General features: G+C 30.1%; 5 protein-coding genes across 11 annotated transcripts; 3 read left to right on the top strand and 2 right to left on the bottom strand.

Moving 5' to 3' along the window:
* Nucleotides 1-242: 242 nt before the first annotated feature.
* eIF1 (eukaryotic translation initiation factor eIF1) lies at nt 243-1,327 on the top strand. Its single transcript, XM_070637386.1, has 3 exons — nt 243-403; nt 597-754; nt 833-1,327. The coding sequence occupies exons 1-3, from the start codon at nt 376-378 to the stop codon at nt 977-979; spliced, it is 333 nt and encodes a 110-aa protein (XP_070493487.1). The 5' UTR covers nt 243-375; the 3' UTR covers nt 980-1,327.
* ArfGAP1 (ADP-ribosylation factor GTPase-activating protein 1) lies at nt 1,162-3,345 on the bottom strand. 2 transcript variants are annotated; one of them, XM_070637384.1, is made up of 9 exons: nt 3,144-3,344; nt 3,007-3,061; nt 2,858-2,892; nt 2,761-2,781; nt 2,307-2,697; nt 2,066-2,241; nt 1,901-1,960; nt 1,645-1,802; nt 1,162-1,585 (listed from the first exon to the last, which is right to left on the bottom strand). In XM_070637384.1, exons 1-9 carry the CDS (start codon nt 3,234-3,236, stop codon nt 1,390-1,392), a joined length of 1,185 nt encoding a protein of 394 aa, XP_070493485.1. In that variant the 5' UTR covers nt 3,237-3,344; the 3' UTR covers nt 1,162-1,389. The 2 variants fall into 2 exon arrangements, with proteins under 2 accessions (XP_070493485.1, XP_070493486.1); XM_070637385.1 differs by lacking the exon at nt 1,901-1,960 and having other exon boundaries at nt 3,144-3,345.
* Nucleotides 3,346-3,706: 361 nt separating this feature from the next.
* Nucleotides 3,707-15,087, top strand: LOC139088305 (bromodomain-containing protein 3-like). Of its 6 annotated transcripts, none has more exons than XM_070637469.1 (13): nt 3,707-4,439; nt 5,598-5,706; nt 5,773-6,195; nt 6,268-6,867; nt 6,936-7,802; nt 7,850-8,021; nt 8,085-8,255; nt 8,753-8,872; nt 9,023-9,145; nt 11,612-11,685; nt 12,141-13,453; nt 13,538-13,691; nt 13,819-15,087. In XM_070637469.1, the coding sequence occupies exons 2-13, from the start codon at nt 5,617-5,619 to the stop codon at nt 13,882-13,884; spliced, it is 4,173 nt and encodes a 1,390-aa protein (XP_070493570.1). In that variant the 5' UTR covers nt 3,707-4,439; nt 5,598-5,616; the 3' UTR covers nt 13,885-15,087. The 6 variants fall into 6 exon arrangements, with proteins under 6 accessions (XP_070493570.1, XP_070493571.1, XP_070493566.1 ...); XM_070637470.1 differs by having other exon boundaries at nt 5,564-5,706; XM_070637465.1 differs by lacking the exon at nt 3,707-4,439 and having other exon boundaries at nt 4,497-5,706; nt 13,541-13,691.
* On the bottom strand, nt 13,768-19,047 carry Fas2 (fasciclin 2). Its single transcript, XM_070637471.1, has 14 exons — nt 18,845-19,047; nt 18,474-18,567; nt 18,325-18,402; nt 18,093-18,256; nt 17,920-18,021; nt 17,739-17,858; nt 16,838-17,677; nt 16,695-16,739; nt 16,468-16,623; nt 16,286-16,409; nt 15,996-16,227; nt 15,730-15,922; nt 15,325-15,514; nt 13,768-15,190 (listed from the first exon to the last, which is right to left on the bottom strand). The coding sequence occupies exons 1-14, from the start codon at nt 18,900-18,902 to the stop codon at nt 15,085-15,087; spliced, it is 2,502 nt and encodes an 833-aa protein (XP_070493572.1). The 5' UTR covers nt 18,903-19,047; the 3' UTR covers nt 13,768-15,084.
* Nucleotides 19,048-19,788: 741 nt separating this feature from the next.
* Nucleotides 19,789-23,580, top strand: Cam (Calmodulin). The gene is made up of 5 exons (XM_070637051.1): nt 19,789-20,035; nt 21,321-21,359; nt 21,452-21,587; nt 22,655-22,897; nt 22,976-23,580. Exons 1-5 carry the CDS (start codon nt 20,033-20,035, stop codon nt 23,002-23,004), a joined length of 450 nt encoding a protein of 149 aa, XP_070493152.1. The 5' UTR covers nt 19,789-20,032; the 3' UTR covers nt 23,005-23,580.
* The last annotated feature ends 56 nt before the right edge of the window (nt 23,581-23,636 follow it).

The raw sequence follows: 23,636 nt of genomic DNA, 5'->3' as shown, positions 1-23,636 counted from the left end.
GTATATCCAACTGATATTAGTGATGTACCAAACATGTAAATTTTAAATTCTCTTTTATGTAAATATATTTTTAAAAATTGGTTAATTAAACAATCTTTGATTTTAATTTTAAGATAAATTGTTTAATAATTTGTCAAAGATAACTTTGATTTAAAGAAATTCTAAGAAAAAGCATGAGGATTTCCGTGAGAAAATAAAAAGTGTAATCCGTCGAAATTTCGACCTTTATATTTGAGGATGATATACAAAACCTCTGTAATTTTTCATTCGACTGTGTGTCTTAGAAGTTCGCGTTTCGATAAATTTCTTACTCCCAATCGCTACAAATTTCGGAGGAACTAAATCATTTTATTTTATTGCCAATTCTATATTCGTATGTCCATACAAAATTTAAATACATTTGGTGAGTAAACAATAGGCTATAAATAAGAAAATTTTGAAAAAGTCTGGCGAAAAATCTAGAAAAAATGTCGGACGACATGTTTATATTACCTCCTTCTCATATTTTATTATTCTGATTTTCGTAAATCATGGAAATATTTTTTCATTGAATTATTTTCAATCTAATGTTCTGTATCTTTTTGCGTCGTTAATAGACCCATTTGCAGATGCAATAAAGGGCACAGACGAAGATGTTCAAGACGGTTTAGTTCATATAAGAATTCAACAAAGGAACGGTCGAAAGACATTAACAACTGTCCAAGGATTATCAACAAATTACGATCTCAAGAAGATTGTAAGAACATGCAAAAAAGTAAGCATTAAAATTTGCATTATTTAAGGAAAAAGAAGATGATGATTTGTAACTTTCTCTTTCCAAAACTTTCTTTAGGAATTTGCCTGCAACGGAACAGTTATCGAACATCCAGAATACGGTGAAGTTTTACAGTTACAAGGAGATCAACGTGAAAATATTTGCCAATTTTTGACCAAAATGGGCTTAGTGAAACAGGATCAACTCAAAGTTCACGGATTTTAAGCTATGTACGCTGCTCTTTATTAAATTGATTATAATTTTTCAATGATATATAAATAATATATTTTGTCTCTTGTCATTGAATGAATGAATGAATAATATTGAAGGATCAAAAAATAACATCCACACACACACTGGAATTTCATGATTATACCTATAAAATAAAAAAATTCACATAAGAACGATTTTTCCCTTTTCTCTCATTTTTCCTTTTTAATGTTGGCTTTTAATTTTCTCATTAATTAATTTGTTTATTAACAAAAAAAAAATTAAATGTTTAAAAATAAAAGTATATAAGATGGAATTACATGAATTACATAGACAAATAAAAGGATTCTTTTCAAAAGTAAATTGATATAAATATGTATATTTTTATAGATTTTGCTAACTTTGCGAAATTCCTTTGAGCTAACTTAGTTATTAAGCATGTCCCACAAATCATCTTCCTTGTCGTTTTTATCCTTTTTACTGTTTCCATTAGTGCTCCCTTTAACACCCGACTTGATATCTAAATTTTGGAAATCGCTGGAAATGTTTGTATCACGTTTTACTGTCCTCTCCGATCTAGTAAATTCCTTCAGTTTAGGCTCTGAGTCATCGTAGTTTTGACTGTAAAAACATTTAATTAATACTTGAATAATAATATTTAAGTAATTTGAGTCACTTACTATGATTGATGACTACCATTGTTACTGGCATCGCTCTCAGGAAAAGTCCAGTCATCTTTATTTGCTTGATCGTTGCCAGTATTATTATCAATATCGTTGTAACTTCCTGTTCCTGCTCCTGCAAATCCACCAAACCCTTTCTTTCCCAATTCAGAAACCTGCGCAAATTATGATTAATCTTTGTGAATCAGAGTCTTTAAGAGAGCTTGAGTCATACGCAAAAAATAATAAAAGCAAAAACAAAAGAATAACTGACCTTAGAAGCCAATTGAGTGACCTCTTTACCAGCAATGTCTAGCAAATTTGATTCTTTCACCTTAATTTTTTTAAAACAAAATAAAAATCATAAGAAATAAGTAACAAAAAAGGAAATCATACAAAAAATACTTCTAGGTATAAAATAATCAGGATAGACACTAACTTTTTGAGTAGCAATATTTCCATATTTTACGGCATTATCTTTTGCAGTCAGAGCAATTTTAGTTGCACTAGAAGAAAGCATGCTCCATCCTGAAGAAAACGACGACCATGTATTATCCATATTGAAAAATTCGCTATTACTTCTAACAGGTGGATTCGAAGCTTGATTGCCAAAACCTGTTTAATTATAATCATTTGTTAATGACGTGATAAAAACGAAAGTTAAAAACTTGACAACTTGCCTGAATAACGACCCCCTTGAGAGGGAGGAAGATGATCAGGCCGCATTGCATTTTCATTTTGAATTCTATCAAAAAAGCGTTCCTTTTGATCATAAACTTGCCGACCATTGGCATTTTGGTAGCTTGCTTCATCCGTTTGATAATTGGATATAGCACCTGTACTTTTAGATTGCGGAAGGCTCTTCTTTTGTTTTTCAATATTTTGCTTTGCAGTTTGCATATCCCAATCTCGACCTTCAGCCAGCGTTGTTATTTTATCTCTATATAAAGCTGCTGCTAAGCTATTGTATCGCTTGTTGATATTGTCAGATTCATTCCATGTTTCTTGCGAATCAAAAAATTCTCTCGCCTGTCTATTTCCACCAGCTTTCATTTTCTCTAACTCTATATCCTAAAAAATGTCAAACTGTCAATGACACATACATCTTCGGTTTGCATTAATATATTCACATACTTTCCATTTATCCATTGTTACCTAAAACGTGTGATAAAATAATAATTTAATTAAGATATAAAACTTCTTATTTCAAATAGAAAGTTAATTTACTTACAGATCTCACGAAGCTGACATGAACACCCAATCCACCTGTAGAAAGGATGTAGCATTAAACTTTATGTAAAAAATTATCATACACATAATATAACAGATTTTTTTTTTGCTTACGTGTAATGATATTAAAAAAGCATAATTAATACTTACGGTGCTTCCCAGAGCATTCCAGACATATCCAAATTCCATAAGTGACACTGACCCACTATAATAGGAAGTAAATTTTGTGATAAAATTCATTATCAGCATGAAAAGCATATGAAAATGATTTTCAATAAATTTATTACTTGTGGACTATGAGTATTGCATTCGAAGCATTTATTATTATTATCAACGTTCTTTAGTTCCTGTAGCAATCTTCTCGTCCGTGGAGATGCCATCGTTTACGATTTAATACACTTTTTCAGTAAAATTCTTAGAAAATAATAAAATAAAAGGGTCTACTAAAAACTAATGTAAAATGAGAATTTAGCTCATTTTCTAAGATGGATATCTGCTCATCACTCACTTTGTCCAACCATTCACGTGAATAAAATTGGTGGCTGTCTGCTTGTTTTGTCTCTTATGTACCTTTATAATTAAGTTGAAATATAATATTATAGGATAATGATGAAGTTCAATGTTTTACACTCAATGTTCAATGCACACTGAATGTTTTCACCTGGAAGTTTAAAACAATGTTTGAAAACATATTATTTAAATTTAAAATGACCGTTATTGGAGCATTAGTTGGTAATGCGTTTAAGTAATCGTTATCAATAAAATGAGTTGCTGCATAACTTGTGTGTATCATAAGCGGGGCTGGGTAATGAGGCTGACTATGTGAGTGTATTATGAAAAGCGCTTTTTAGAGACAGGCAGGATAGTGTATCGACGGAAGCCATATTTAACAAATCGCCATTTCTGAAAAATTACCAAAAAACTGTTAAAATAAGAATGTATTCGACTCTTTGGAGTTGATTTTAAGAGAGAAAAATATTCAGAAATGTGTCGTAAAGCACTGAAGCATCATAATTCTGTTCCTAAGATGCAAAGAATTTTTTAAAATTAGTGAAATAATTTTTGGATTTTCCTTTCATCAACAGCTGAAAAAAAAGCAATAGAACGATATATGTATATACACACATTATGTACTAACACAGTTAAATCGGAGGAATATGGAAAAAACCGATAATTAGTGAAAAAAAAGTTACTTGAAAAGTATGAGAGATTATTGTAGATCCATACAATACACGATTTAATAAAAAGAGACTACTTAGAATAGATAACTTTTATAAAAAAGAATCGAGATATGTTTCATTATAATTAATATATACAGAAGAAAATATATGTGCAATGACGCCCCTTTTTAGTGTAACCAAGATCCATAAATAAGTTTTTTTTAGAAATATTTTTTTAATAATTCACATGAACTCTATATATAATGATACATATATGTCAATATTATTTAATATAATTCAATCGTGCAAATTAGCATAAGAAAAAAAATCATATATTACTACATATATATGAAATATTTCTTTTGAATTTTCTATAATTAATCATCTGATACCTGAAAATTCGAAACTAATATTTACGAATTGGTGAGTAATAATTTATTTACCTATGCTATTACTACCCATTTTACCTGAATCAAGCAAATAAACTAGCGTCATAAATAAATTAATACAACTTTTTATTGGCGCCAAACCTGAATACTCTTTTTTCTCTCTACACATTTTGCCTTATCTTGAGCCTAATCTTTTTATTTTAATGCTATGAATGTAATTTATGAAGTCCCCATTGTCTTCTTATGATCTAATGAGCCATTAAAATAATTATTAATATCATATGATAAAAAAAATTCCTAGCCATTTTAACGGAATTTTCGATTTTAAATTTTTGGATTCAAAAAGGGCTGACCATGCGCTTGATTTTTTCAGAGGACGATTCACTATTTTTGCTTGATTTCAAGCAATTTACTAGTTCAAATAACTCTTCATGTGCGGAATCCAAATATTTAATAATTACTTGATAAAATGATTGTTGAAAAATAATTAAATTATATAAAATTAATGATAGTCCTTTAAAAGTGTGAAGAAACGTCTAGTCAGACTAAATCTAAATTTTCTTCCATGAAATTTTTTGTGTCGTGAGAGAGTGTGTGTTAGCTGAGTTTATGTTATTTATTTTCGGACAGAAGGAGTGTGTGTATAAATAAATTAAATGATGAAAAATGAAGAAAATCAAAGGAAGTAATGAAAAATTGTGAGAGAATTAATGTGGAAATCAAGTTGAACGCGAAAAGTGATATAGTGAATATATTAGGAGAGGACTGACTGGAAAAATGAATTTGTGATTGTGTGAGTGTATAATAAAGTGAATGCAAAATTGGAAACTTGAAAAATAGACGCTCTATATTTAATAATTTTTTGACAGTGAAAATTTTAATTTTTCTCAATTTTTCCGAAATATTCCAACGCATAAGTGTCTAAAATATCAGTATAAATTGTTAAAAGTCTGAAAGAGTGTAACGTAAAGTGATTTTCAAGCAAACACTTACATTTGACATAAATTTTTCAAAATGGCCTTACCATTATTTATTTCATAACCTAAGTTTTATTTAAAAAAACATAAAAATAATTATTAAAAATATAAAAAATTTCCTATATTATGTGGAATGGCTCAAATGGCTCAGTAATGGCTAATTTTTATGATTTTAATGAAGAAATCGACACTCTATCATCGAATACTAATTTTAGACAGCAAAATTCGTCTACAATGCAGCAACAAACAAACGACTCAATCGCTACAGCATCAACAACATTAAATATGACGGCTTCTAGTATATCTTCAAATGTTACAAGCACGGTAATGCTCGCTTAAATCCATTCCTCTTGATCATTTCTTATAATTATTACTGTGAAATTTTTGTAGCCACTTATCACAACAAATAATAGCAGCTCAACTAATCTCTCGTCATCGCAATCAAGTATTTCGATGTCGGAAGATCGAGAGAAAACGCCGCCGTTTATTGAAACGATCGTCGAACCAGTCAATGGAATTCTCCAACCAGCAGTGAAACCTCATCCAAATAGACCAGGAAGAGGGACAAATCAATTACATTTTATTCATAAAACTGTCATGAAGGCTGTCTGGAAACACCAATTCAGTTGGCCTTTTCAGCAGCCCGTTGACACAATAAAACTTAATCTTCCCGACTACCATAAAATCATTAAAAAACCAATGGATTTGGGTACCATAAAGAAACGCTTAGAAAACAATTATTACTGGAAAGCGCAGGAATGTATCGACGATTTTCAGACCATGTTCGATAACTGCTATATCTACAATAAACCTGTAAGTTCTATATTTCTATTCCATCTCTCTATTGGTGCTATCTAATTTATCTTTTTGGGTTCCTTTTTGCAGGGAGAAGACGTAGTTGTGATGGCACAAGCACTTGAAAAGCTGTGGAGAAGTAAAGTCGCTCAGATGCCAAAAGATGAAATAAAAATTGAGACCGCTTCGACTAAAGGAGTTAAAAAGAAACCGAAAACGCCGCAAGGAACTCTTGTTGCTTCGACACCTACACCAACAACACCAGTAAACAAAATTCCTCCTCCTAAGTCGTCATCATCATCGTCCACGACAACTCTTCCTCAGAATTCAATTTCGTCTTCGAATGCACAAGTTTCGACAATGTTGCCATCAGCAGAAAGTAGCGCAGTTATTCCTGGGAGCACAAATAAACCGACTGCAGCCGTACAACCAGCACCAGCACCACAGTCGACCCTTCATAATCTCATCATGCCTCAACCAACAAACAATTCACAAATGCCAACATCCTCGGGCACATCATCTTTCCTTGTAAATCAACCTATGATTAATACAGTATCAATTCCATCTCAGCAACCTGCTAAAGTAAAAAAAGGAGTCAAAAGAAAGGCTGACACAACGACGCCTACTTCCTCCTTCAACGATTCTGGTTATCCTTCTGCCGAACCTAAAGTCTCTACGCGAGGACGACAAGTAAGTTTTAAAAAAATAGCCATTATCCATAAACAATCTTAATAAAATTTTATCCGTTTGTCTGCTAGGATGTTTTACCTCATACGTCAAATGCTTACCCAATATCGCCAGCAAACGTACACAATAGTCAACAAAGTACGCCTAAGAATAAGGAGAAATTGAGTGAGGCGCTAAAGTCGTGTAATGAAATTTTGAAAGAATTGTTTAGTAAAAAGCATTCAGGATATGCCTGGCCGTTTTATAAACCAGTTGATGCCAAAATGCTAGGACTTCACGACTACCATGACATAATTAAGAAGCCAATGGATCTTGGTACAGTGAAGAGAAAAATGGATGAGAGGGAGTATAAAAGTGCGGCGGAATTTGAGGCTGACGTAAGACTCATATTCACGAACTGCTACAAATATAACCCCCCAGATCATGATGTCGTAAAAATGGGCAGAAAATTACAGGATGTATTTGAAATGAGATTTGCAAATATTCCTGACGAACCAGTAACGACATATCCATCCCAACATAATAATAATAATAACAATAATAATAGTCAAATAATCAATGATACTTCATCTGAGGAAAGTGAATCTAATGCTGAATCAGAGGATTCCGAAGAGAGTATAGACGAGAATTCGTTACGCGAAAAGATCGAGAAAACTCAAGAACATTTGACGAAACTTAAGGAGAAACTCGATCGACTAATAAAGAAGAAATCAAATATGGTACCTGTTAAAAAGCATGTGAAGAAAAGCAAGCATAGCTCCTCATTCAAAGAAACACCCAAATTAAAGAATAACAAAACTGACAACAACAACACGAAAAGCAAAGGACAAAAGCAATTGAAAACTGCGGCGACTGGTGGCACTACAGCTAATGCGGCTCTAACGCAAAGTTCTGGCGCTACAAGCGGCGGCGCAACTGCTGTAAAACGAATGAAATCGGTGAGCTCTCTATTATTTACTGAATTTTCATTATTTCTTCTAATTAGATGTTATTACAGTCTGGCAGTAGTAATGTTCATGGAACGACACAATCAAAATCAAGTAATAAGAAGAAGCATCAACCTCCTGGCAATTTTAACAGTGAGGAGGAGGATAACGCGAAACCTATGTCTTATGATGAGAAAAGACAACTGTCTCTTGATATTAATATGCTTCCAGGTAAAATTACACTAATCCTTGTTTTTGTTTGCTTCCTGTTTACTAAAACTATTATTCATTCAGGTGATAAACTTGGACGTGTCGTGAACATAATTCAAAGTCGAGAGTTGTCGTTAAGGGATTCAAATCCCGATGAACTGGAAATAGATTTTGAAACATTGATGCCATCAACACTTCGTGAATTGGAAGCCTACGTTGCACAATGTCTCCGTAAAAAAACCCGTAAGCCTTACTGTAAGTTTCACCCAAATTGCACTAAACACTGTGATATATCGATATAAAAAAAAATATTAATTTTGATATTGCAATATAGTGTTTCAATTAAGGTCCTACAATCACTTTCAAATTAATCAATCTTATTTTTGATTATAATTTTATTTATCATGATTTTTTGATGTCGATGGTACTTTTGAGACCATAAATTATTAATTTTTTTAGTAAATTCTATAGTATATCGTGTGTTAGATTCCCTGTAGAGCCTTATTTAGATAAACATGACCATTTCGCTTTATCATTTACTTTATTAATTATATATTATAATAATGAACTTATTAAAATCAATCAGTGTCGTGTTAATTTGGTTGAACTGTTTCCATTATACTATTTTTGATAATAAGAAAGAAAGTGTGTTCTACGAAGGATACAATTTGCACCGAATTTAAAACCATTGTGTGATGCTTGATGCTTGAAAACCCCTAACAAATATCTATATTTAAAAATTTAATTTACAGATAAAAAAGTTGCGGGTAAATCTAAAGCGGAGCAAATGACGGAGAGGCAGCAAGAATTAGAGAGAAGGCTGCAAGATGTAACTGGTCAATTGGGTTCAAATAAGAAAGGTACCAAAAAAGGTAATTATTTGCCTTCGAATGAAAATACAAAAAAAAAAATATTCATTAAATTTTTGAATGAATTGAAGGACGTCCTCGCTTTCAATAATTTAACAATTATATATATATTTGCTAAATCGATCATGCTGCAATATATTTCTCTCTTTTTAGATGATTCATCAAAAGCAAATCCTCAAAATCAAAGTCGACAGTCATCATCGAGTAGTTCAAGTGATTCTTCATCTTCTAGTTCATCGGATAGTAGCTCATCAGACAGTAGCGATAGTGAAGCAGGTTAGAGTAGTAAAATGTATATATAGACATAATAATGATAACAATAATTATTAATGAGAAAAAGAGCATAGTTGATTTATAAAGTTGTAGAGAAATCTCATAACGTTAGATAATATTTAAACGTAAAATAATATTTTAGATTAAAACAAACAAAAAAAAAATATCGAAACAGCACATTTAAATGCTTAACATTTAATAATATTAGTAGGATAAGAGAAAAAAAATTGTTCATGTTCTAATGAATTATAAGCTAAATCAATTGTATCTCTTTTGTTCCTTAAATATCATTTTTCAAAAAAAAGAGGAATGTAACATGATGTGTATGATTATTTTCATCATATTATTCATTGATAATTTAATATACTTTAATTATTTTTTAAAAAAATAAGAAAAAGAAAGGAAAGAAAAATGAAAGTAAACACACAATAGATGAAAGAGAAAATGTACTTTAATGACATAAAACTAGATATATATATCTTCTCATACAAACCATACTCAGATCCATACAATAGCCATTTCCTTTGCACGTAACTTAAATTAAGATTTTATCGTCATGACAAAATTTCCAGGAATTTTGAGTATATTTTGATTTTGTAGAGAATGTAAGAAATGGACTTATTATGCCCCTAGCAGAATTTTTGTTTAAAAAAAACTGAGCACCTTACTTTAGAAGATGCAAATTTTCTAGTCTAGCTGACAAAAATAGTTCAGACTAATTTCCTGACAGAGTTTTGGCTGGTTATTATTTTTTGTAGGATATCATTATTAATTGCTGCTAGGGATGTGTATGAGCATACTTAATTACATTCCAAACAAAATTTTTAACTTTTTTGACGCTTTCATACAATTTTAATCGAAGTAAGCTTATTTTTGTATGTACGATCCTTGGATATTTCCCGCTTATTTTTAAATTAGGAGACTTACCCATGAGTTAATACAGCTTAATATGAATGAACAAAATTTTTTTTATGTAGACAATCCAGATTTCTTTCCGTTTCGTTAGTCGTAGACAAGAAGAAATTTTTGTATGAAAAGATATGTATGTTGACTTTCGTAAGATATTTTGTTATGTTTTTTTGACAAATGACTAATTAATTTGATATTTAAACTGTTTATTTTTTTTAATGTATCTATAAATTAAAATTTTTATAACAAGAAAAAAAAATCATTGCAAAAATGTGTATCATCGGGGAAGACCAAAACTAGAAACCGCTCAAGGAAAAAGTTAAGTTTCTTTTTCATAGAACATTTTTTTAACACACAAAAAAAAAGTAAGCAAAAAAAGTAGTGATACATTTGAGAAGTATTAAGAGAAATATAACAGAATTCAAGTGTTTTTATTATCTTAGCCTTGAATTATTCACTAAACGAGATAAAGAATTAAACAAAATACTTTGCAGACAATGTGTAAAATGTTACGAACAATATAAAAAAAGTAATTCGTGCATCTTCTTAGTCTTAAGGACATAAATAGTAAATATATATATATATATCGTATACAAATATATAAATAAATTGAGTAATGATCGTTTTTAATGTGTTTCATATCGAGGAATTTTATGAAATCAGGTATAAATTATGAGCTTGGCTTCCCACACATTACACATTGTTTGCAAGATTTTCTTCTTTTTCATTACAAAACAAACAAACAAACAAAAAATATGCAAAAAAAATGAGAATAAATAAAAAAAGTAATAAGATTAGCAAAAAGAAAATCTTTGACAACTCAAATCCCTTCATTTGCGAGTGTAAATAGATATTATTGATATATTTGTCCTATTTAATTCAAGTAAAGTCTTTTTATAAGAATTACATTAATTTTTAACATATTACTTTTTCATCACTTTTAGAGTTAAATGTGAATTGAAACAAAAAACAAACAAAACAAAACAAAAAATTTGACACAATCTAATTTAGTGAATAAATCATAAAACACATACCAATTTATATGAAAAAAAAACTAGTGAAAAGAGCGCATTTTTGCCTCGCAGATCAGTAAATTGTCAATGAGTTGATCAACATTTTATCACTGCCAGCCAGCAGGCAATATATAGGCGCATTGGCTGTAGCAAAAATGCGCCAAAATTAATATGAAATGCATCTACATAAAAAAAAATGAAAATAGAATGAAAAAAGAATTAAAAAAAAAGAAATTAATTAAAGATTGGCTAAGGTAATGAAACATAAGTTAGTAACATTAAAGATCTATATGTAAATATTTCTTTTCATACATGTATGCAACATATGTTGTATATTGAAAAACATTTTAATAAGTGCTAAAGACATAATAAATCAATCAATGAAATTAAAAAAAAAATATAAAAACTTAATGTTTTTGATTCCCCGTTTTAAACACATTTTTGCTTTGAATTTTTTTTTTACATTTAATGTTTATTATTTTTAAGTCGAAATTTAAAGAAAAAAAAGTATCAAGTAGATATGTAACATGAAATTTTATGCTTTCAGGCAATGATGATGTAAAATTCCCAATAATTAAAGAAATTAATATAAACAATCTCGCTAGTGAAACTAAAATACCTGTAAGTATATTAAGCTTGTAGGAAATTGCGAGTGGGGAAAATATGAATTCAAGTTTTTTGGAAAAAGCTCACTGTGAAGTTTGTTGCTCTGGAATAATAATAAAGTTATGATGCAGATTCCAGTGTGCTTGACAAAATATTTGAATATTAATTCCTCAAAATACGTAATTACAAGGGGTGAATAAAAATTGCATGTAAATTGGAACCTCATAGAATAAATTTTCCTATAAAATGAGATTAAGCTTGTCCTTAATCGTAAATTCTACAAAAACGAGAATAATTAAAGAAAAAGTCTTTCAAATTTTCCGTTTGAGAATCATAAAAATGTATAAAGTGACCAATATGCGACCAAAGTAACCATAATTTACATGCAGCTTTTAATTAATTCATCTTTTGTATCAAATTGTAGCAATGAAATGACAAAAACCAAAAATTCTTAATATATTTATTTAAAGAAAACGTCAAAAGCTGAACCACAAGACATAAAGATACCAATTCTACCATTGATACAGCCATCGAATGTAAATGTGACAGAAGCAAATGTTGAGCCAATTATCAGTACAGTTGCACCAACTGCAATTACGGATCATCTATCGTTCGTGAACTCATCGATTTCTAATAATACTAGTACAATATTGGATGTTCCAAAGGACATGGGATCTATTTTAGGTCTTGAACAACATCCAAAAGTTGAATTACCGCAACCACCAATAGCGGCAAATTTATTACAAACCAGTAACAACATTATTAATAGTAATAAAATGGATATTCAGCCAACACCAATTGTTCCGGCGAAAAATCTTCCTATATCTCAGCCGCAACCACCAACACCTGTTATGATTAATACAACAACAACTAATGTGGCGCCATTGCCAGCTATTGTCAATAATACAAATAACCCATTGCATGTTCTTAATAATAGTTCCAATAATAATTCAAAATTGTCAACATCAGCAAGTTTAAGTATGAATCAATTCACAGATCCTTTAGAGCATACACTAGCGTCACTTGAACAGCCGCAATTAAATATTCCTAAAAATCAGGACATTAATTCAATGTTATTGGACATTCAAAAACAACATCAGCAGCAACAACAACAACAACAGCAATTACAAATGAATCTTATGAGTCAGATTCCAGTCACACATCCATCAAATTCAAATAATTTTGGAGCTGATTTTAATGGAGTGAATGGATTGATGAATATTTTATCTGTTGAGTCTGCAAATTTGCAATTATTAAATCAACAAATGAAGGGATCAGCTGGACGTTTTCCAGATGTTTGGAATGTCCCTAATCCTTCTTTACCAATTAATCCAATGACGTCGAGAAATAATAATCCACCAAATTGGGAGCATCAACAAGCTGTTGCAATGAAACAGGATAAAATAATTTTGACGCCGAAACCTATTCAGGAATTATTGGCTAATGTCAATGAGAAACCAAAACTTATTAATACAAATGCTCCTGATTTGCGAGTAAATCCTGCTTTTGCTCAGTCTTTTAAATATGAGCAAAATCTAAAGAATGCCAATTCCTGGTCTCAATTAGCATCATCTCATGATACAACATTAAATACATCAAATAGTAAGTCAAAATTACCTTCCGATACTTTCCAAGAATTCCGAACGAAAGCAAAAGAACAGCAGCAAAGACAAAAGCAGGAAGCAGAGAAAATCAAAAGACAACAAAAAGAACAGGAATTGAAAAGACAACAGGAAAGTTTACAAAAGCAAACTAAAGTTGATGATGGAAGTAATGGACAGAGGTACGGTTTTTCGAAAATTTATTTTCATTTAATCTTCGGATTTAATTTTTAATCTTTGGATCAATTTAATTTCTCGTAAATTAGCAGAAAGTTGCAAAACGATCCAATAACAAATATAATGGAAGAGATGAGAGCAGTCACACCTCCCGTTTCCGTTGAATCACAACAATCAGAACGATCGGCTGCAAGAAGAGCGGAAGAGCGTGCTGCAGAACAGGAAAGACGTCGTCGCGAAGCGGTAATTATCAAACAACAATTAAAGGGTCATTCATACATGACGGATTACGTCATTAATGAACAACTCTTATAGACTCTTATTAATCATAAACTAAATTCGTCTTTTATTTTAACTTTCTTCTGTACAGATGTCAAGACCAATAGATTTGAATAAGCAGGGTGATTTGATGGCTGAATTTGAAGAACTTCTTTAATAAATCATTGTAAATATATAAGAGAAAAGTAATTTAAATAGGATTGAAGCACAGAAGAAATTGTAATAATAAATTTAGGATTTTAAAAAGTACATTGTTATTATCTTTTCGTTTAAAAAATACTTAATGCTAAAAGTATGCTAAAAGTATTATAAATATATTATTTTTTTTTCGAAGCTTTCAAAAAATACATAATAAAAAAAAACTGATTGTTCATTATTAAGTCTTATATTTTACAATGTTTAGATATATTGTTGTCTTTATTTAATTTTGGTTCTTTCCTCCTTTGACATCTTTATTTTCCTTTCGATTGATCAGAGGCGTTTCCAGAAATTTCTAATGTGAAAGCTTTCTGTACTTTTTTACATTAATTTCTTTGGACACGTCTATGCTCTCGACTAAATTTTATTTTTATTCAAAATGTGACAAAGGATCACTAAAACGCAATTTACAGGCATAGTTAGCAAGTTTTGAAAAATGTATATCATACATAAGTCACGAATTAAATTAAGACTTAAATGTTCGGTTGACTTGCTCTGTGAAAATGCGTTTAAGATTAAGATTCCTATCAGAGCTGGTAGTAAATTTTGGTTCCAATTTTTATTTTAACAGGAATTAAGAATCCGAAATTATATCAATAGGCAGATATCAAAAGCTTATAAGTATCATATTAGAAAATACCTAACGTTTTCTAGAAATTTGTGCTGTAATAAAAATTATATCTACTTTTCCTGATGTCTTGTTATACAGCAACAAATTATTTGGTTATTTCCTAATGCTTGTTAGCGTATATTTTCTGGATTATTAATTCTTGTTAGCCTATTAAGCTCTTGGTTTTAATAATATATACATAATTTTTCATGCAAGTAACTAACTACTCGGCAGATTTTGGCTATCATAATTTCTTTTTTCATCGGTTATTTCTTATCAGTTAGACATTTAATTTCTTAGTACATCATTTCTAAAATTAATAATACAATCATAATTCATGACTCAACTTCACTGAGAAACAAAATTTACAGATTTAAAAAAAATAAAAAAATGTTATTAAGCAGTTCTCGAAAGCAGATCATGCTCGATTACTTGTATGGACATTTAAAATTATGTTTTCTTTAATTAAGTAGACAAAAAAAATTATGTATGAAATTTATGTACTGTCTAATAAATTATGAACTAAAAAATCATGTGAAAATTTACATCTTATACCGCTGAATGTTTTCCTATTATCTCGTCATTATGTCTTTGATTTAAATTAATTAATTCTCTCTTTTCAGTTCGTCCGTTTGTCAAAACTCGACGTTCATCTCTGCAAAAAAAAAAAAAAACGAAAGAAAAGGAACGATTAATGCAAATTATTTGGACTTAAGTGCTGACCTAGTTTCTATTTCTTCCAATTAAATGTCTTGGAATAACAATTAATTGAATTTACTATGTTCTCACCTTTCTAATCTCGTAGCACCAACGTGCGACTTTCTTTGGAAAATTAATGCAATTATTCCTACATTATTCGTCACACAGCATAATAAATCGATGAGAATTACAAGCAATATAATACCAACAATTGATATTGTTATGATAGTAAATGAGGATATAGCAATACGTTCCTCCACAGCTTGTTCCCTTTTTAGTTCTAGAACACAAATAAATATTAAGAAAAAATGTGCAAAGTACAGAAAATCAAAAGACTTGTTTAAGTTATGATGATGTACATATCTTAAATGTTTATTAATGAACATAAAAAGCATAAAATTAAACATGTCTGTGACAAAGATGCAGTGAGTAAAGCAAAGGACGTAACACTAAAGCTGCTATAATGATACTGGTTAGGAGACTTCTCTGACTTACCTCCTTTGGCAGTTCTCATGTAAATATGAGTTGGCAAGGAAAATCCTATCGCATTATGCGCTCTCAATTCAATCTGATAATAACTATCTGGCGTTAAGTCCTTCAATACTTGATTTGAAAATGTATAAGCTATGTAGTTGATTTCATTACACATATTTCCAATTTCATTCCATACGTTGTTAATTTTGCTTCCCTGTTGTGTGCCAACAAATAAAGATATTAAAGTCATACAAGAGAAATAAATAAAACAAACTGTGATTTCTCACCGGACAATACTTAATGGAATAGAAATCAATCGGTTCCCCATTATCAGGTGGACGACTCCATGTCATTTCGAATTTATCAGCATAAATAGAAGTTGCAATTGGAATTTCACCCTCTTCTTGATGCGTAAATTGATTTAATATTTTTGGTGATTGTGGCACTGATCTGGAAGGAGTTCCTTGAACTCTAATTGCACTCCACTGACCAAGTCCGACATCATTACGAGCAGAAAATCTAGAGTAATACTTGAATGAAATTTATACGTCCATAAAAGGCTATAAAAGTTTCATACCTAAAAGTATACATAGTTTGTGGTCGAAGATTTTCAACAACATATGGAGTGTCTGGCGTCCAAGTTCTATTTAGAGCATACGTCCAGTCCAGACTTCTTTCTTCTTTGTACTGTGCAGTATACGCTGTAATGAAGACATTACATTTACTATTGAACGATATTTATGAGTAGGTCTAATTTACATTTTATAGGAAGTCCTGGTTCGTACGCAGGACCAATAATCTCAAAAGTAATCGTTGTGGCTGTAACATCAATAGGTTTGGCTTGTGCAACTGGAGGCGGAAGTCGACCCTCTCTTAATTCCATTATATGCTCTTCTCTTCCTAGTTTATTCACAGCTGCAAAATAATTTTTAAAGGGGAGAGAAAATGTTTAATCATATTCAGGACTAACTTGCATTTATTCTTACCTATGCATTTGTAATTTGAGTAATATCTTCGATCGGCAGGTGTAACTGTTAGAATATATGAACAATATTTCAATACATATAAATAAATGTTGGTAAAGCAGATTATATAGTATGTTCTAGAGTTTGATAGTAAAATAATTTACCCATAAGATCACTTCTTGGTCCGTCCTCAACAATTCTCAAGAACTTGTCATGCATCTCACGAACTAATCGTTCATTCCAACGCCACTCAATTGTTGCATTAGGAAATGCCATTGCCATGCAGCTCAAATTAGCCTCGCGTTCTTCCCAGCTGAAAACAGGTGGAAGATCTTTCATGTGATCAAAATTTGGAGGATATTCGACAGCAATATGTCCATGAGGCAATCCAAAAGTTTCACCGCCTTTATTACGAGCAACACATTGATATAAGCCATCATCTGATCTTAATGTATCAGTAATATATAAAGTTCCAGTTCCTTCCCAAATTTCGTTATCGATAGTTTGCTCAAGCGTTATTCGACCATCATCATCTTGACTTCCTTGTCTAAATTCATCCATTGAACCGTATCGCCTGAATGTAACTGTGGGAACTGGCCATCCTCTACTTTTGCACACAAGCGTGGATTCACCGTGTAATGGAACTGTTATATTTATCAATTGGAAGATTTTCGGCTTTACTACGACATCGATTCTTGTCTCTTCCTCGGCAATTCCGGCATTATTTTTAGCGATACACTTATAAACTCCACGATCAAATTCATCTACTCGAGAGATACTCATTTGTCCATTATGTGGAACAACTGAAAAACGATCTGCAAGTGACATGTCTTTTTGATCCTTAATCCATTGAATTAATGGAGGCGGTTTTCCTGTTGCTACACATTTTACAGAAAACTCTTCGCCTTCAACAGCTTCATATCGATATTCTAATGGTTCTACTGTTGGTTTAATTTGTACATCTAATCGAATTGCTCTTTCAGCCAACTCTCCAGTTTGTATGACTATTATTAACAAAATTAAGAAGTTAATTAAAGAATAATTCACAAATTGAATTAAAATTACCAGCTGCTCTGCATGTATAAATTCCATCGTCTGATTCTTGTACATTTTTAATTAACAGTCCATCGTGCTTAATAATGAATTTTTCTGACGATTTTATTGCATCGCCATTCCTCATCCAGTCTATAAATAAATAAATAACTTAATTCACATTACTTTTTTATCAAATTAATTTAAATATTACCGATGCTTGCTGGCGGACTTGCTGTTACTATACATTTTACTACATAATCGGTGTTTAGTGTTGGATTTTGGTAATCGGGAGCATCACGGAAAGTTATTCCAACTAATGAGAGTTAAATGAAAGCAAATGATTAAAGTCACGATAAAAATTGTTTAAAAGTTCGTTGTTCTCACCAAAAGTCTCAATTTTCACTTTCTCTTCTAAATATTCGGAATTTGCATAAGATGCAGAGCAATAGAAATACCCTGCCAAAGACTCACTCAATGATGTGATGACTAACATTAACTGATTAACGTTTAAACTTTCTGTATAGATAATTGGCGGTTGAGATCCATATCTGTAAGTAAAAATAGCAGCATGTCATCATTCATGTAGCATAATTTCATTAATTAAGAGATTAATTACTGTTTTGGGTTGATAGTATTATTATAGCTGTCTTTCCATTTTAAGTCGGTGATCAGTTCTTTTTGTTCCACATTAGGGCTACATAATTAGGAAATAAGAATAAGGATTATTAAAATGCAATTTAAGTGAATATATGTACAATAAATTACCTGCATGTTAATACTAAAGGTTTATTAACTGGACGTCTTTGAACTGACTGATTTGGAAGTATCTCCAATCGTGGTTCTTTTGACATTTGACATTCTATATAATTTAAAAAAAGCACATAAAATTTCTTTATCAAGTCGTGTTATTATCAAGATACATAAAAAGTGATCACTATGTCAAATTGACTATGATGGTGAAAAGCGTGCATTACTTTTCGCCTTGAAACATAGATAAATTAGGGCGTTTTTCTTCAAGAAGCTGGATCTTGAATTTCCACGAATTAAGTTATTAGTCATAAACACGAGTATAATGATTCACTTATTTTATTGACAATATCATAAGTTATTAGATATAAAAATGAAGAATTCCTTACCAAATATCGAAAAAAGATTTATTGTTGTAAACAAGAATATGAATTGATTTAAATTCATGGTTTAAACTCATTACTAATATCTACTTATGCTAAATTATGTTTTAAGCTGCACTTTACAATACTTTATGTTCTTTTAAGCACTCATGAACTACGTTTGTCTAGCTTTTCCGAAAAATAATGTTTTAACAATTAATGAAAGACACTTTGTTATACAGTAATATTAATTAATAGACATGGGCACTGATGATCGTAAGATCTTTGCTGGAAAGTTAATATGGTTGATATTGAAGTCAATTAATACATGTCTTTTTAGTTATTAATATGTTAAATCCAGTGATTTTATCACTATTTTTTAAAGGAAAAATAAATTAAAAGCAAGCCACAAAATATTTTGCCCATCCACAACAAGAAAAGTGTTGTGTTGCAAGTGTATTAATTCCAATACAAAGAAAATAAGTAAGCATTTGTCTTATGGTCTACATAATATTAACTTTATGCTACAAATTCAATATTGCAAATGACTAATTCAAATTTAAAACAATTTCTGAGATAATTTTCTGAATCATTTTGGATGATCATTTTATGTAGATCATGTATTACATCGGCATGATGCTTAATGACCGTTTTACTCGACAAATTAAATAACTGTCGTTTAAAATTTGAATTGAAGAAAATAACTGAACTAAAATCCAGGCTAGAAATCCAGAAGAAAATGTGTTTTCCAATTTATCTGTTATTTTGCGTAATTTAGGATAAAGTGGCACCTTAAAAAGCTTAAATAAACATGTTGATGATTATATTAATGAAATATAATAAATGACTTTCAGTAAAAGTAATTATTAAGAGAAAACAAGAAATTGTGCAAAATACATCACTGATAATACGGTTGAAAAACTTCCATGCGCGAAGAGAGTCAATAGATTTAGTGAAGTCGACGAAAATTGTTCATTCGTTTCTCTGATTTCAAAGTGAGAGGTTGATTTTAATAGAAAATTCTTCCATAAAAAAGAAAAATCAATTAAATAAGATATTTCAAAAGTATTTAACAGTGGACGGTCAAGAATTGATAAAAGTACAGTTAAATCGAGTAAAAGTTTTGTGAAAAACGTCAAAGTAATATAATTAACTTAAAAAAATAGAAATTAGTGTAGAAACTTAAAAGTTGCAATTTCGATAGATTAAAGCAAAATGGTAATTATCTTTTTAACATCTTTCTATTCAGAATACGCAAATGTAGCATTTTTAAGCTAATTTTCTAAAGAATCGCGAGAAAAAAAAATTCGATCAAATTAAAGAGTACTACATTTTTGACGCATTGACGATATCCAATAAATCTGCATAGTTCCAATGTCCAAGTCCCTGAAAATATTGGAATTTAATTCGAGTACATTTTTCAAATGATAGATTAACAGTAATTTATTATTATTATTGAACTAATAAAATGTATAAAATTGGAAGAAAAAGTACATTAGAATTTGGCGACATTATTTCATACATTTGTACGGTATTCGCATGCTCTCTACAACTACACTTATACATTAGCTACGAAAAGCCGAGGCTGCTTCATGTTTTTACACAAAAAACGATATTTTGCCGCATTGCGGACTTTATACCTATCTCACTTCTTTCACAATTCCTTAAATACTTTCTTATAACTTAATTATAATAAAATATATAAATTTCTTATTACTATTAAGAACAGCATGAATATTTATGAGCATAGAATTTATTAAATTTAAGAATAGCAAAAAGTTATTAAGGGAAATATTGAATTTATTTTTTTTTCTATGTGCTCTATCTCTTTCACTTCTTTTTTTTTCTTACCTTTTTTAATGTACGCATACCAGCATAATGTTTGTGTTGAAAATTTTATTAAAGCGTCAGAAATATTTCAATTCAGAGAAAAATTCCTTAATTTTCAACAGGAAAATCAACAATAAATGATTTTTTTTAAATGTTTCCTAGTCAACTTAATAAAATTAAATTGAAGCATATCCTGTGTCATAAATTATCACTCCTTTTCTTACTCATTAATGAGCATAAGCGCAGCTTGCGTACATGTTTTTTCAAATGACTGAGCATAGTTTGGTGTAAATATCTTCTATTTTCCTGACTGGGCAATTTCCTTCATTAATTTAGTAATAAGAAAAAAAAAATGTTGACTCTTGTTTTATAACTTGTGCTTTACCAAATTAATAATGAAGTAATAAGCACTGATAAAGAAAAATATTATCGCATTGACGGCAAAAGATAAAGTTCTTAAGTGGAAAAAAAATTATACTCGAGGAAAATTATTTTGCTATATTGCTGTAATCATTGATTTTAAATACATAAATATGTTGCAGGTTTTTTTTTTACGCTTGCGCATTCTGAATTCTTAGGAATGATTCGACTAATTAATATATTTGTCGTATTAGTTTATTCAATTATGAATTAAAGGAACATTTTTCTTCTATTTTCTTACTTTTAATTTCAGGCCGATCAATTAACAGAGGAACAGATTGCTGAATTCAAAGTATATACACCAATATGTCTATTTTTTATATGAATCATCCAAATCTTTTTGTCACTGCTAAAAATAATGAATTATTTTTTTCATCATCATAGGAAGCATTTTCATTGTTCGACAAAGACGGTGATGGAACGATCACAACAAAAGAATTGGGAACTGTGATGAGATCGCTTGGTCAAAATCCAACAGAAGCCGAGCTTCAAGACATGATCAATGAAGTCGATGCGGACGGTATGTATATGTACTGCAGTAATGCAGTAGTAAAAAAAACTAAGCCAATAAAAACATTTTTCATGATTACGATTTGCAAAACTTTTATAATAAAAGTCCATAATAGTTCTTGATGCAGTTTTTGCCATACGTTATCACTTTGGCTGACTTACTTGCTTTAACTGGGTCATATCTCGGGATTTTTCGCATTGTGTTACTTGTCTGCAGGAAACTTTTTTTTTTCGAAGCTCGCATCTCAATTGATTATTTCCGTGTTTCAAAAAAAAAGAGAGAAGGAAAGAAACATGATTACAATTCTAAATACAACAATTGAATATGAATTATGTGAATTTTTTTAATTAACAAATCTTGAATAATTAAGCATTTGAGTGGTTTTACCTTTTAAAAATCTCAATGATCGTTCATTTATGCAAAAATATTGGAAAGCGATGTCGTCATTTGTTTCGGATGGATAAAAAGTAGTTTTAAATTACCAAAATAATAATAATAACTTTTCTACTTATCGATTACTTAAATAGAAATTGCTTCTTTGAATGAAACAAAATGGAAAAATATGCATTTATTCCCTCATATTTCAATTCTATTCGGCAAGGAGAAATACAAAAAAACCATATTTAATCATTTAATCAATACTTGAATGCTAAGATTGCCTAGGTAGCTTTATTTGTTTGTTCGTGGATGGTACTACTTAAACCAACCTTTCATCATAAAGACACAAGAAATATAGGGCATTTTATACATTCATTCATTTACTAAAATATTTATTCCTTCCAAAATGCTAAGCAGCTTGAGCTAGAATAGAAACAGAAGGAAAGAAAGAAAAAAAATGTCACGAAATTCTGTAATCTTGCAGCAGTACACATAAAATAAGAAAATTATTCAAATGGAGATTTAATGTTAAAGTTTTTGATTGAATGAGCCAGAACAGCCAGTGTTCTCGTAGCAGCAAATATGCAATGATTATCATTTTTTTTTTCTTATTTTTTTCATTTAGTTTATTTATAACATTCTTTTACATTTTTATATTTATTTTTATTTATACACGTTTATATTTAAATATTCATTAGGAAATGGAACAATTGATTTCCCTGAATTCCTTACCATGATGGCTCGTAAAATGAAAGATACTGATAGTGAAGAAGAAATTCGGGAAGCATTCCGCGTATTTGATAAAGACGGCAATGGCTTCATCTCTGCGGCAGAATTGCGCCATGTAATGACAAACTTGGGAGAAAAATTAACAGACGAAGAAGTCGATGAGATGATTCGTGAAGCAGATATCGATGGTGATGGACAAGTTAATTACGAAGGTATATCCGTTACTCATACATTCTCCAGAACATGTGACTCATGCATATATATTACTATTTTATTTTTTTCTCTTGTAGAATTCGTCACTATGATGACATCAAAGTGAGCTCCTGTTTTGAGTGTACGTCGTCAGCCTTTGAATACACAACACTATTACAATTATAAAACTATGAAAAACTGTAATATGATCTATCAATATTTTGTTCTGTAAAAAAGAAGCTATGGGAAAAGGCCACATAAATACCATCACATGTAAAATTTTTCGCATTTTCTATATGTGCTTCTTAATAATACAACAAAAAGTAACATTTTAAAGCGGATAATCGCACTTTATTTTATAATTTTTCATTTCTAAACGTTTCAGTTAAAATATGGTTAAATATTTTTAAAATAATATTTAATAAATATGTACTAAAATTTGTTGAAACATTTTTCAAGCAAAACTATTTGAGATTTGCAAATATACTTATTTAAATAACAAGAAAAAAGAAAAAAACTATCGCTATAAATTTAAAGATAAAAAAATAATAGCAAAGTAAGAGAATTGAGAGAAAAAAAATTTTAAAAAAATCCACTGTATCTTTTGAAAAAAAAAATTGCAAATTTAATCAAGCTTTCACACCTCTCACCCAAGAAATCTGTACTTTTCAAAATTAAATAAATATGATTCAGTTCAAATTAAGTTTATTTTTCTAATTATTATCATTTCTTTTTATTTTATTTTTTTACAATTCCATC

The sequence above is a fragment of the Chironomus tepperi genome, unplaced genomic scaffold (genome assembly GCF_022539635.2).
Source record: "Chironomus tepperi strain 1889 unplaced genomic scaffold, CSIRO-AGI_Ctep_v1 contig_161, whole genome shotgun sequence".
In the NCBI taxonomy this organism is placed as follows: Eukaryota; Metazoa; Arthropoda; class Insecta; order Diptera; family Chironomidae; genus Chironomus; species Chironomus tepperi.
Note: the sequence above shows the minus strand (reverse complement) of the source record. Positions and strands in the feature narration are given on the sequence as shown.